Genomic DNA, 14,553 nt, shown 5'->3' on the forward strand with positions numbered 1-14,553 from the left:
CTCAATACCAGCAGCTGGGAATGACAGGTGGGGAAGAGGGCTGTTGTGCTCTGGGCCTGCCTCCAAGCTTCCCTTGGGCATCTAGCTGGCCACTGTGGGAACAGAATGTAGGACTAGATGGGCCAAACCAGCAGAGCTCTTCTTATATTTTTGGGTCGTTATTTTATGTGTATTTGCTTTTTTAAATAGTTCTGTGGGTTTTAGCTGTGTATATCATACAATTGTATCGTGCATGCTGCTTGAAGAGCTCTTTGATTAAGCTCCTTTATAAATATTTCCACCTAAGATACATCAACAAATAAAATTTGCCCCAGATTTTCTTGGCCAGGTTGGAATGCAGAATGATATTCTGCACATGCACATTCAGGCTGGCTAGGTCACTTTGTAGCTGAATGTGAGCAACAACATGGAAGGGGTGTTTCTAGGACTAAAGTGAAACTGTGAATCTCCCTTGTTATTTTTGCTGTTGGAATGCTGCATGCTGTTTAAGTAATCTTGTTATATTCATAGTGCAGTGGTACCTCGGGTTAAGAACTTAATTCGTTCCGGAGGTCAGTTCTTAACCAGAAACTGTTCTTAACCTGAAGCACCACTTTAGCTAATGGGGCCTCCTGCTGCTGCTGCGCCGCTGCTGCACGATTTCTGTTCTCATCCTGAAGCAAAGTTCTTAACCCGAGGTATTATTTCTGGGTTAGCGGAGTCTGTAACCTGAAGCGTATGTAACCTGAGGTACCACTATATTGGAATATGGGGATCTTTTTTGGGTATGTTGTTGTATTTTTGTTTTGCTGTGTTATTATTGAAATTGTTGCAAGCTTGCTTTAAGCATTTTTTTTTTTTTGTGGGAAAGTGGCATACAAATAGAGTGGTACCTCGAGTTAAGTACTTAATTCGTTCCGGAGGTCCGTTCTTAACCTGAAACTGTTCTTAACCTGAAGCACCACTTTAGCTAATGGGGCCTCCCACTGCTGCGGCGCCACTGCTGCACGATTTCTGTTCTCATCCTGAAGCAAAGTTCTTAACCCGAGGTACTATTTCTGGGTTACCGGAGTCTGTAACCTGAAGCGTCTGTAACCCGAAGTACCACTGTGAAATGAATGAATGAATCAACATTAGAAGACCTTGTGGGATCAGGCCAGTGTTCCATCTAGTCCTGCAGACTTATGGGAAGCAAGCAAGCAAGCAAGCAGAACATTGTGCACATCTGAGTTCTTTCAAGCTAATCACTTATTAAACTCTTATTGTGAGCCGCATGATCAGACCACTCAACCAAGCAGCCTTCTGTTGGAGGAGTATCTTCTCTCTCCTTGAGATAATTTTCTCAACTAGTGCCTGCAAACATTTTATGTAGCTACTGTTTCCCATCCACACCTAAAGTATTCTCTCAATTTCAACAGTGTTTGTTTGGGGAAGGCAGAGCACCACCAGTGCAGTGAGAACTTCAATTCCCAGGAGAAAATACAACAAGGCGCATGCTTGTGACACCATCAGCATGCTCACACCAACTTTCCGAGGCAGTAAAGAACTATTGGGAAAAAAGTCTTCCCCTCAAGACTCTCAAACGAAGCTCATAAAATTCTAAGACAGCTCCAAACTGAACCACAGACATAATCTATCAATAAAAAACCTCCAAAGAACATAAAGAATGCATTTTCCTTATTATTGTTGGAAAACATCATAAACGTGTTTACTGAAAAGCAAACCCCATTGATGGGACTGACTTTAAAGTAGGTAAGATTATGTTTACACAGCCCAAGGAAAATGCCACCTGAAAGTGGTTATCACAGAATCAGCTAGTATACATTCCTATAGACAAAAGCAGGAATCCAGAGACCTGCTCAAATAGTTCCACTGTTATGTACTGAAGTTCTCACCCTGGGCCAGCAGGGGGATACTGTAGATAATTATGCAAATAAGGGATCGAAAGTGACGTTCAGTGATTGGACAGTTTTAGAAAATTGTTATAGTTACGTTGTACTGGAGCTCTATATAAGCAGGCTGACTAAACCCTTCAGTTCAGTTCTGTCCTGGCCTGTGAATAAACAAGAGCTGTTTGAAGAATCGCTGTGTCGTCTGATATGTTCACCCACAACTTAACATCCACAAATAGTTCTTTAAACTTGTGCTCCTTTAAAAAAGGACCCCTCAAGCTGGATGACAAAAGATGTCTGAAATGGAAGATCATTGTATAATACAGTTTGTATTTTGGGGAGGGGGCAAGGGAGGGAAAATATTTTCATGTAAACACAAGTCTGGTATGCCGGCTGAGATCCTACCTGCCTGTGCACTGTCTTGCCCTGGTTACATGCCCTGGTTATTTCCTGCCTGGACTACTACAATGTGCTCTACGTGGGGCTGCCAGAATGCGGCAGCTAGACTGGTGACTGGGAGTGGACAACATAACACTGATCCTGAAAGACCTACATTGGCTCCCAGAACATCTCCAGGCAGTGGCGTAGCGTGGGGGGTGCAGGGGGGGCCGGCCGCACCGGGCGCAACATCTGGGGGTTAGGGAAATCCACGGGTTAGGGGGCGCAAATCCACGGGTTAGGGGGTACAAATCCATGGGTTAGGGGGCGCAAATTACTTGCCTTGCCCCGGGTGCTGATAACCCACGCTACGCCACTGTCTCCAGGCACAATTTAAAAGTCAGCACGAATGCTTTGAAGCCCTAAATGGCTTCAGGCCTGTAAATATGAAGGAGCATCTCTGCCCCTATCGTTCAGCTTGGACACTGAGATCCAGCTCTGAGGGCCTTCTGTGGTTCCCTCACTGTGAGAAGTGAAGCTACAGGGAAACAGGCAGAGGGCCATCTCAGAAAGAGACGAAAAGCCTTCCAAACTCTGCATCTTCTGGGGAGGGGCAGCTGTGAGCCCAGGAGAAAACTAGGCTCTTTCATGTCTTGCTAAACCATAGTTTGATGTGATGTTCAAACAGTCAATGTCTCAAACAAAATCTACCTCATATGGTTCCTATGAAATTAAAGTTTCTTTAACTAATTTCCCTTTATGTCTGGATCAGAAAACTGTAATTTAAAGTCAATTTAAAGTACCCTCACATACTACTTACGCAAACCAAAAGGATATGTCCAGAATAAGTGGCTACTACTTTCTCATTAGTGTTAAAAATCCTCAGGGGTAGTAGTAATGCTTAGCTTTGTTACTGAAAACAGGGAACAAGGAACAGAGATCTAATTCTTTGAATTAAAAGCAACACTACCAGTCTTTTTTTAAAAAAGGTGAACTGTGAAAAACCCTGTTTCTGTTTGTTAAAGGCAGTTTAACATTTCTTTCATTGCACCTTCCCCCTGCCCCCCTGCTCAAGGTCTGGGTACCATGATTCCAAAGGGTTTAATTGAAGAGATCTGGCAGTGTTTTATATTTAACAAAGGCATCCTTTGATTCAAGAGTTCATTAGTCAGTGGAGTTAAAGAAGTGCTAAGAAACAAAAAACAAAAGCTTGTTCAGTTTCCCTCTCTTGAGATGTCATAATCTATCATGAACAGACAAGACCTGAATTTCTAACGTGTACACATGAAGCAGAAAACCACCTTTGACAAAAAAACAGCAACCCAAAGAAGCCAAACAAACAACAAAGAAGCCTATTTATTTTCTCCTTTCTCCGAAAATAGCTTTCTTGTGCTTACTGTCACCTTCTTCTTTCCTCCCCATTCGGGAGGACAAAAATGTTAGTGCCCATGATTACTCTGGAAAGGAATGACTTCAAATAGTTTATTGCAGGGCCATGGTCACAGCCCCATGCCCAAAGTGAGTCAGCTGAACTGAACTCCACCAGCATGAGAAATCCAGGCATGGAGAGTAGTCATATTACCAATCAATGTACTTTGTTCTGTGGGCAATGCCTCTTTTGCAGAATTTATACTGCTCTGCTCCATCTGGAATGGTTTTCTCTACTTGTTTTATAATTGTAGATTCTATAGCTTAAACCAGGCATGTCCAAAGTCCGTTTTGGGGGCCTAATCCCAAATTGGGGTCAAATTCTTAAAAAAGCTTTGGTTGGCCCTCACACATGCTCACTTCATCAAATCTGGACCTCTTTGAAAAAAGCTTGGGCATCCCTGGCTTAAACCCACCCTGGAACCCTATGGTAAGGGCAGATAAGAAATCTTTTAAACAAACGAACAGAAATAGGTTCTAAGGCATTTATAGTTAAGAAAATGGGTTAATACTTGGCAGAGTAGGAGAGGTAAGGTTCAGAATGGTCTACAGCGAAAAAAATTCTGTTGCAATCTTTAAGGCTAGACTTAAAGGTCTAAGAAAAAACACTCAGCGTGAACTGCCCCTGTGCCTTTAACAACCATACAACGTGCAGAAATCAGCTGGGGCAATTGTAAGGCACAGAGACCAACATGAACCCCTGGTAGTATCACCCAATAATACACATATGGAGACCATGAAACTGAAATTTCGAAATCTATTGTTCCATGTGAATGGTGCTGGCTGCCAAGTTTGGTTCTTTTGAGGTGGAATGGTACATTTGGGCACACGTTAGCTTCAGTTGCATAGACTCCATATGTCTATTTCAGTGACTATACAAATGTGACTTAGGTCCACTACTTGGTCACCAACATCCATCCAGGGAGTAATGAAGCTGGAATGATAGGTTTCAACACTACATCAATATTGTGCAACACATCTATTAAGGGTGTGGCTATTAACAGCTACAGTTTCCCAGAATCTTTGAACCTGAGCAACCATGGAAAACATAACACGTTAAGCTGAAAAGTTCCTTGTTAACTGAATGGCTGCATGCCGTTTTTGTTTGTTTGTTTGTTTACTGAATTAGATAATGCATGCCATTTTTTTCTTGTTCAAACTTTGAGTGAAGGGTAAGGTTAGACTAGCAAAGCAAGGTTTATGATGCACTGCAATTGTTCTGATCAGCTTTAGAAACATACGGTGTGATCACAAGCGCGCTAAAATCAACAGTAACTAGAGTAATAGGATTGTTTCATATTCTAAGTAAAGGTTAAGGGACACCTGACCACTAGGTCCAGTCATGACCAACTCTGGGGTTGCTGCACTCATCTTGCTTTATTGGCCGAGGGAGCCGGCATTTGTCCGCAGACTTCTGGGTCATGTGGCCAGCATGACTAAGCCGCTTCTGGCGAGCCAGAGCAGTGCACGGAAACGCCGTTTACCTTCCCGCCGGAGTGGTACCTATTTATCTACTTGTACTTTGATGTGCTTTCGAACTGCTAGGTTGGCAGGAGCAGGGAGCGAGCAATGGGAGCTCACTCTGTCACGGGATTCGAACCGCTGACCTTCTGATCGGCAAGTCCTAGGCTCTGTGGTTTAACCCACAGCGCCACCCGCGTCTGTTTCATATTCTACACAGCAATAAACCCTAGTGTGCCACTTAGTAATCAAGGCAGCTGCAGTCAACCCCAGCTCTTGTATTTGTATTTTACAAGCATTTGTCATAGTCACTCTTTACCTAAACATATAAGGTGCGAGAAAGCTCTATAATCACCAGTTTTAGATGATTGCACCCAAAGAGGGTAGAGTTTGAAGAACATTTGTTCATGCTCTGAGAGGATCGCTGCCAGCAGAGGTGTACCCAGGGCTGTTCTTCCACTGCTATGGGAGGCCAGGCAAGGAATGCAGACTTCTCTGCATGCCTCAGTAGAGGAACCTAGTTGCTGGCATGGGCCAGCCTGTGGGGCCCTCTCCCCAGTCAGCAGGCAGTGCTATTAGAAGTGTGAGGGGGGTGCCCTGCATGATTTGGAGGAAAGAAAGACAGAGAGATCAGGCAAGAGTTGCAGTAGGAAAAGGGAAGGGAGGAAGGAGGCAGAAGAGAAAGCAGCGAGTGAAGGAAAGCAAACTTTTTAATTCTCTCCCAGCTTCAGAGATGCCAATATATCTCCTTGCCAAGGGCACAAGGGAGCCTAGGTACGCCTCTGCCTGCCAGCCAATATAAGCCATTCATATGAAAGAGCCAGAAGGAGATCTCAGATGTTATCCCTTTCAGAATGCGAAGGAGACACCTCAGTTCTTGGAGGACTTTTAGGCAGAGATTAATCATTGCAACATTTCTTTGAAACAATAAATAACTACTCAATAAATTAAGGTAAAGGTAAGGGGACCCCTGACCATTAGGTCCAGTCATGGCGGACTCTGGGATTGCGGCGCTCATCTCACTTTATTGGCCGAGGGAGCCGGTGTACAGTTTCCGGGTCATGTGGCCAGCATGACTAAGCGGCGTCTGGAGAACCAGAGCAGCGCATGGAAACGCCATTTACCTTCCCGCTAGAGCAGTACCTATTTATCTACTTGTACTTTGACGTGCTTTTGAACTGCTAGGTTGGCAGGAGCAGGGACCCAGCAACGGGAGCTCACCCTGTCGCGGGAATTCGAACCACCAACCTTCTGAGCAGCAAGTCCTAGGCTCTGTGGTTTAACCCACAGCACCACCCGCGTCCCACTCAATAAATTACAACAGCTTTTTAAAAAGAACATTTTTTTTCTTATTTCCTATTGGGCTCTAATTTATATTAAGCCTTATCACACGCAATTTTGCATTGGACATTCCCAAACACATGATCACAAAAGCTAGATTTTCTATTAATTGCAATAAAAGAAGTCCATTAGTGTGCATAGACCAGCTTCCATCAAACTCCATCAGCAGCCAACCATTCTGCAGCTGATGGAAATAATAGGAGAAACAGCAATACTCTATTAAGCTGCCTACTTGAGTCAAGTGCCATGCAGATCTTCCCGTTCCAAGAGCAACCTCCATCTCCTGTAGGAACAATGGTCAAAAATGGATTGTGACACTTCTTGCTTGTATAAAAAACAACAACCAAGTCATTACAAGAAAATGCTGAACTGCACCCCCCCACCATGTCTCAGCTGAATAGCTGAATTAGCAAAAACCTCTCTCCAAGAAAAACATATGTTCATATTATACAGGTGCAAAATCCAATTATGAAATCATTACTCCATCATATAAGCGCCACAAACAGGATCTCGGTGATTCGGCTTCTATTCCTTTCTCTTCTTTTTAAAGTAAATGGGGATCTCTATGGAAACTATTTATTTATAACACTCAAAGCAGTTGACTGCATTGCTAAATTGCATGTGTCAATGTAGTACAGCTCCCTCCACCTCTACTGGGTCCTCAAAATTACCTGTTTTTAATGTCGTTTTCATTCAGAATTAGAAAGAAACCCAGGAAGATGCCTTACACCAGGTGATTCCATTGGACCATTTAGCTCTTCCAAGGAAGGTTCACCTGGCACCTTCATTACATATATTTAGGAGCCAGGTGAAAACATTTATCTTCAACCAGGGGTTCAGCTGATTGATTGACATTCTATGGCTTTGAAATGTGTTTGTGGGAGGGAGACTACTGGTTTCTGTTTTATTATGTATTTTGTATTCTCATTTTGTACTTTTTCTGTTGTAAATTGACCTAGGATCTTCAGATGAAGGGTGGTATACTAATACTAATAAGTTCAGCACTGTCTATGTAGACTGACAGCAGCTATCCAGGTTCCCAACAGGAGAGTTTTCCAGCTCTATGTGGAAATGCTATAAATGAGGCACATCCAACAGGTAGATCACTGGCCGTCTGTGGTAGATCACTGGCTCCCCGCAAAGAAACTCAACAAGTAAAAAGTTTGGCTCCCCTAAAAAAAGCTCAACATTTCCCCCCAAAAAAGGGGTTTCCTGCTCCCTAAAAAAAGCTCAACAAGGTTGACCTGAACCCCAAAAAAGGGGGTAGATCAGCACCAGTCTTTAACTCTGTAAGCAGATCGCAGTCTCTTGGGAGTTGGCCACCCCTGCTATAAATTGAACCGGTGTGCAAAGATATGCACAAGCATGTTCAGTCAGTTGTAGCATGTGCGCACGTCCACAAATTCCTATGTAGCTGCATGTAAACACTAATCTGAATGGCCCAACTCCAAAAAAAGAACAGCTCTTTCATTCCGTATTTGTGGGTCTACTTTGGTTCAAAATGTAGAAACAAAAAGGACGGACATTTATGGTCTGATCTATGATATAAACCATGGTACTGACACAGAGCCAGTCCTTCTCTATCCAGTCTGTTGCTTTCTCCCCATTCCCTGCCCCCTCACTGGGCCCAAACTCCCACCAGCCCTGCTCCGTTCCAGCCCAGAAACGTGGTAATGTTCCTTAATAATGGTAATACTTCTTGCACTCCTGGCTAGAGGACAGAAATGTAGTGTTTGTAGGTGGATTTAAAACCTCTGACTTTCACATGGGTGGAATGTAGCCTCCTGTACAAATACAAGAGATACACCAATAAGTCCACTCACCTTTGCTTTTGCCCCCATCCCTGGAAGACTGGCCACATTGGCATAGGGTGTGTCATTTCAGGGGATGAAACTTAATTTTTGCAAATGACTTCACTGGGAGGGGGGTCCTTAAAAGACATTTTTGGGTGTAAGGAATTCAGATCTGCTATTATTTTTTTGATTGGACAACATTTAGGTCTATATTTAACAAAGCAGCACATATACTGCTTGCGGAAAACCAAATAATTTAAATTTTACCTTCTGAAAATGTCAAGATAATGCTATATAATGAAAACAAATAACATTACTGCATAACTGCAAGTATTTGGCAATCATTTTTAATGATTTCTATGCAATTGTACATACATTTTACTTACAAAGCAAAACTAAATTACAGTGGTGCCCCGCAAGACGAATGCCTCGCAAGACGGAAAACTCGCTAGACGAAAGAGTTTTCCGTTTTGGAGGTGCTTCGCAAAACGAATTTCCTATGGGCTTGCTTTGCAAGACGACAATGTCTTGCGAGTTCCTGCTGGTTTTTTCCCATTCCCCCCCCTTTTTCTAAGCTGCTAAGCCGCTTATCAGCTGATCCGATCAGCAGATAAGCCGCTAAAAGCCGCTAATAGCGCTAATCCGCTAATCCGTCAATGGGCTTGCTTCGCACGACGAAAAAACCGCTAGACGAAGAGAATCACAGAACGGATTCTTTTCGTCTTGCGAGGCACCACTGTATATGAACTTAACCAAAGTATCTTTTGAATTCCCAAGTCATGTTACAACTTTTTAGCACCCCTCATTTTTGGAATTTGAAAGTTGAAAAATTCAACACGCCCTAATGAGAGCATGCAGCCCTCTGGCTGAAAAGGATTCCTTACTCCTGCACTAAGAGAGATTTTGTACTATGAATAAAAAGTTTCTGGCTTCATTTGACTGCAGGGCGCAAGCCCTGAGGTGGCGTAAAACTACCCTTTACCAGGGCCCAAGGAACTAGGAAAGTCTGGAGGCAACCCCATTGTAAAGTAGCTAAATTGTAGATCATGCCTGAAGGTATTTGTTTTCCTGTATCCACATACCTACTGTGTTACAGCCGAATAACACACCTATTGAGTTACAACCCTCGACTAGAGGGTTGGTCATGTGGGCAAACTAAAACGTGTAGCTTGAATGACAAGAGATTTTCCTTCTCTCTATATGGCGTGCTCTCACAAATGCTACCAGTTCCAGAGTTCCTTGTGCACATATATAAAGGAAGGAGGGACAAAACACCATAATGATACCAGGGACAATGAGAGGCAATGTTGCTGGTAGGATTTACAGTCCCAAATGTATGTATCTGACTAGTTCACAAATGCACACACCAATGGTCACCATACTGCCATGTCTAGAAACATCTGCTTTACAACTGTCCCAGGTAGGTTCATAAGAATTTTCCTTATAAAATGTTGCATCTGAAAAAATTCTTGAAAGTCTGCTTTTTTTTGAAGCAGAGAAGAGTATGAAACACCACTTCAACCTATTTATTAAATAATTTTCCAAAAAAACAACCAATGGATTTTCTGTGCAGTGTCAGGGTGTGTTGCAGAAGCTGAAAGAAGTTTCAGCAAGTTAACACTCATCAAAAACTGCAGGCATTCTCTATGGGGCAAGAACAGTTCTGCCACCTAGCTATTTGTCTATTGAGTATGAACTTGCATGAGATACAGACTTTGGAAAAATGTTTGCAGCTGCACTGATCTATAAAAAAAAATCAAAGCATTAACTGAATAACCACCTTACAGTGGTGCCTCGCAAGACGAAAAGAATCCGTTCTGTGATTCTCTTCGTCTAGCGGTTTTTTCGTCTTGCGAAGCAAGCCCATTGAAGGATTAGCGGATTAGCGCTATTAGCGGCTTTTAGTGGCTTATCTGCTGATCGGATCAGCTGATAAGCGGCTTAGCGGATTAGAAAAAGGGGGGGAGGGAAAAAACCCCAGCAGGAACTCACAAGACATTGTCATCTTGCGAAGCAAGCCCATAGGAAATTCGTTTTGCGAAGCACCTCCAAAACGGAAAACTCTTTCGTCTAGCGAGTTTTCCGTCTTGCGAGGCATTCGTCTTGCAGGGCACCACTGTACTAGGACCACCTAAAAATTACAAAATGGAGAGCACACTTCAGGACAGATATTATAGTAAACAAAAATATGAAAGGAGGGGGGCAGAGAGAAGGAAATGGTAGGAAAGCCCCAACGTAGGCCATGGTATCATTTCAGAAATGAAGAAAAAGTGAAGTAAAATAGAAACTTTTCTTTCATGACTCATGAGATTGTTTTGCATGGGTTCATGTTATATTTATAGGAGGCAGCCCTAAAAGAAGAAAAGGTGGTCACAAGAAGCATGTCACCCTAGGAAACAAAGAAGTGTTAAAGTCTTTTGAAGCTGAGAAGTGGAGGAGGAGGAGGAGGAGGAGGAGGAGGAGGAGGAGGAGGAGAAGAAGAAGAAGAAGAATGGAAGATACAGTGGAGCATAAGAATGAGGCAAAGGAAGACTCTGTGTCTGAAAGAGGCCAGGCACGATGGGTTGCAATTGCAGCCCCAGGTCTCCTGTTTAATTGGCTGAGGCCATCCTGTCACATGCTGGCAGGCCACATTTATCAGGAAGCAAATCCAGACAAAAAGGATGACAGAGAAATCGTAAATACAAAACAGAAAAGGTTCACTGACTAGTAGAATGTGTCCACTGAAGTATAAAGGAACTGCAAAGGTCCACTAAATTTACAGACCACAGCTCAGTGATAGAGCTTCTGATTTGCACGCAGACATTGCAAGGGTAAATCCACAGCAACTACAGGTAGGTTTGGAAATCTTCCCCATGTGAAATCCTGGAGAGCCATTGCCAATCAGTGTAGATTAGAGGTGTGTAACTGGATCTGACTGGCTGGTTACCTCCTCACAACCCCCATAGAGTTGACATCTGCCAATTTTCTGACATAATGATGCCTGGTGTACTGCCTGTTCAAAAGAGGCTACCCTAACGGATAAATCAGTAACCGTTGAAAGAGGGTGTGACAAAAAGGATGGTCACAAACCATTTTGGACTCATTGGCACATTTTGAATTCTGAGAGTGTGGTAGGGGTGTCAGTCACAAAATGGTTGTCATGGGGGTGAGTGGTGGCGTAACACAAAATGGCTGTCATTGGAAGCATGACGTAGCACAAAATTAGAAAAACGGCCACCCCTAATATCTCTATGCTTACCATAGGAAGATAGCTATGTGCTGGTCCTGATTGTGGAGATCACACAAGACTGATTTTACAAACATGCATAAAGACAAATCCTCAAACGGTTGCTGTCTAATAGCAACAGGGAACATTCCTAAGTACCAGTAAAAACACACACACAGTGACCACACCATATTCACATTCATTTCACAAAAAAATCTTTTGGAAGGTACCTGCACATTTTGACTCATAACTTTCCTTCTAAAAGAACTAGAGACTTGTTAATGAAAGCTGGGAGTCTGGGGCACCTGTCTGGGGGTGCCAAGGAAAGACTTTGGGCACCAAGTTGGTGTCCCTACAGCAACCTCGTTTTAATATGCCCTTTCAGCATCAGTCAGCTGACTAGAGTTGGAAGTGTACCTTCAAAATACTTCTCCATAATTGTCAATCAATTGATTGTCAGTTACAAGGAGCCCCTTTGAATTCTCTGCAGAGGGGTGAATGGAACATTTTTCTCTCTGCAAGAAAGTGGTTTTGGTCCCAAGAGCCTCCTCCAGCATTTTGTACCCAAGCTTCTTCTTCCAGCTTCTAGCACTTGGAAGTCCCCAGATGACTGTCATGGATACAGAGCACAGCACCAACAACCAGCTGATCTGTGTCTCTGCAAGCTCCCTTCAAGCACTGAAAATCAGCTGGTTATCAGTATCTGCAGATGGCCTGGTGCTGCACTCTGACAGCCCAACAATAAGCTGATAGCTGGAGTTTCAGAAGGTCTTGTTGGAGGGCTTTGAAGACACCAATGGTTGGCAGTGCCCAGGAATGTCTCTCTCCCCCCCCCCGCAACTTTATCTGCCTCACAACAGATGTCATCTATGGTGTCAGATGCAAGGCAGGTGTGTGTGGCTTGACCAAACTGGTCTGGTGGGCCAAAGGTTCCCAACTTCTGGTGTAGACCAAGGATGGGAGGCCTTCTTCAGCCTCATGGGAACCTGCTGGTTCTGTGGGCAAGGCCAAGAGTTAAAGGGGTTGTGGCCAGAAGAACAAAAATAGGTGGAGAAAAGCAGACTACATTCTAGCCACACAAGAGTCAGAGGCTTCTGTGCACATCCTTCTATCCTGGCAAGCAAGAGGGATAGGAGGACACGTTCTTACCACACAAAAGACCTTGTGGAGAAGGACCAGTGAAAGATATAGCCTGGGGAGAAAGTGTGACATGGGGAGAGTCTGAGGGACAGACAGACTGGCCCAGAGCGCCACATTTTGCCCCTGCGCCTAAGGTTTCCCATTCCTCGTGAAGACAATGCTGACCTAGATTGTCCAATGGTCTGACTTTGTGAAAGGAAGCTTCCTATTTTTCTATGAAACAGTATAGCATGCAAACTGAGAATTCACTTGCAATGCTTCCAACCTAGGGATCTCTGTGGAAAGTGGAAATAGCAGCATGTTGGAGAAACAAGCCCTTTGCTCATCTTGGAGCCACGACAAATACTTGGCCATGGTGGTTACGGCTGCACTCACTGGCAAATACATGTCCCTCAGACACAAGACTCGCTGAGTTGGGCAAGGACCATAGATCAGTGGCAGAGCCTCTGTTTGCATGCTGAAAATATCTGAAGCCCTTGCAGTCAGTACAGACAGTGCCGATGTCTGACTTGGTAAAAGACAGCTTCCTATATTCCAATGAACAGGAAATATTCCCAAGGAAGTGTGCATAGGACACAAAACCTCAATGATTAATAGTGCTTATTCTACAAGCATCTCTTTGCCCAATAATCTTGGAGGAGCAGTCTAGCAAGTCACATATAGGGAACACGATTTACAATACAGTAATGCATTATCAATGAGTTACTTAACTTCACCTAATAAGCTCTCTCTGGCAACATGCAACAATGATAGAATAACAGTTATCATTTCATGGGTGGGTCTTCCCACCCCCCGCAAAGGGGAGCCACCAGAATATATTTCTAATATTAACACAATTTTGCTGCCATCTGACTTTTCTTTATTTTCAGATCCAGCTATGTAGATTAGACAAGAGAACACATGAGCATGACAGTTGTTGCTATAGCAATATACCTCCAATGATTTTTATAAGAACAAAAAATCCCACTGAAAAAGTACACAGCTTAGTTACCAGATTATTAGGAAGACCCAGGATATCATTTTTAAAAACAAACAAACAAGTGTTTCCTGACTAGGACAAGAAACACAGAGCACTGACATAATTGACACTAATCAGAACATTCCAAAATTTATGTTAGGGGAAAGCATGCAGACACGTCTTCATCTCAGCTGAAAGGAAGAGACAAGTGTATCCATTAAATGAATTTAGGCAGTCCTTACATTTAAAAGTTTTTCTTTAAAGTAGCTTTAAAGTAGTTTTATGTCCAGTGTTGGAAAAATGCATAACTATACACGAAAAGTTCAAGTAAATCAATGATAGTGAATTTAATAATCAGCAATTAAGATGCACTGTGCTGTATTTAGATGGGCTCACAGCAGAACCAACTTCCCTCATTTAGAGCAATCAGGCAAGTAGGCAGGGGAGCGAAAACCGAAGGAATGGCCAGGTACAGTGGCGTAGCGTGGGTTGTCAGCACCCGGGGCAAGGCAAGTAATTTGCGCCCCCTAACCCGTGGATTTGCGCCCCCTAACCCGTGGATTTGCGCCCCCTAACCCTAACCCCCAGATGTTGCGCCCGGTGCGGCCGGCCCCCCCTGACCCCCCACGCTACGCCACTGGCCAGGTATAATCGGTGTCGAAGGCTGCAGTCCCCAAACACACTTACTTAGCAGCGAGTCCCGCTGAAATCGGGAGCAGGTAACCTCCAAGTATTCACGGGTCCCCTATTTGCTATTCAGACGCCTGAGATTTAAGGAGGACACACTAGTGCCAGCGGCAACCACTTAAAGCAGCATTTGGGGAGCTACCTTGTTCTCCCCTTTTACACCGGAACCCCCCCCCCAATTTCCCAGACCTGGATGCAAGCGCGCGCGCGGACTCCGGAGGAGCTGGAGCAGGGCGCGCTCCCGGGAGCCGGGGACTCACCTGCGAGGCTGCCGGGTCTCTGCAGGGT

General features: G+C 44.0%; 1 protein-coding gene across 1 annotated transcript in view; it reads right to left on the minus strand.

Annotated features, from left to right (window-relative positions):
• Positions 1-14,553, minus strand: part of CTNND2 (catenin delta 2) — a 552,484-nt gene that overhangs the window by 253,219 nt on the left and 284,712 nt on the right. Inside the window, exon 8 of the mRNA XM_081206065.1 lies at positions 14,526-14,551. Within this exon, the coding sequence (XP_081062191.1) occupies positions 14,526-14,551 (26 nt within the window). The remainder of the gene's footprint in view (positions 1-14,525; positions 14,552-14,553) is intronic.

This window comes from Podarcis bocagei (genome assembly GCF_964188305.1).
Source record: "Podarcis bocagei genome assembly, chromosome: 8".
Lineage (NCBI taxonomy): Eukaryota > Metazoa > Chordata > Lepidosauria > Squamata > Lacertidae > Podarcis > Podarcis bocagei.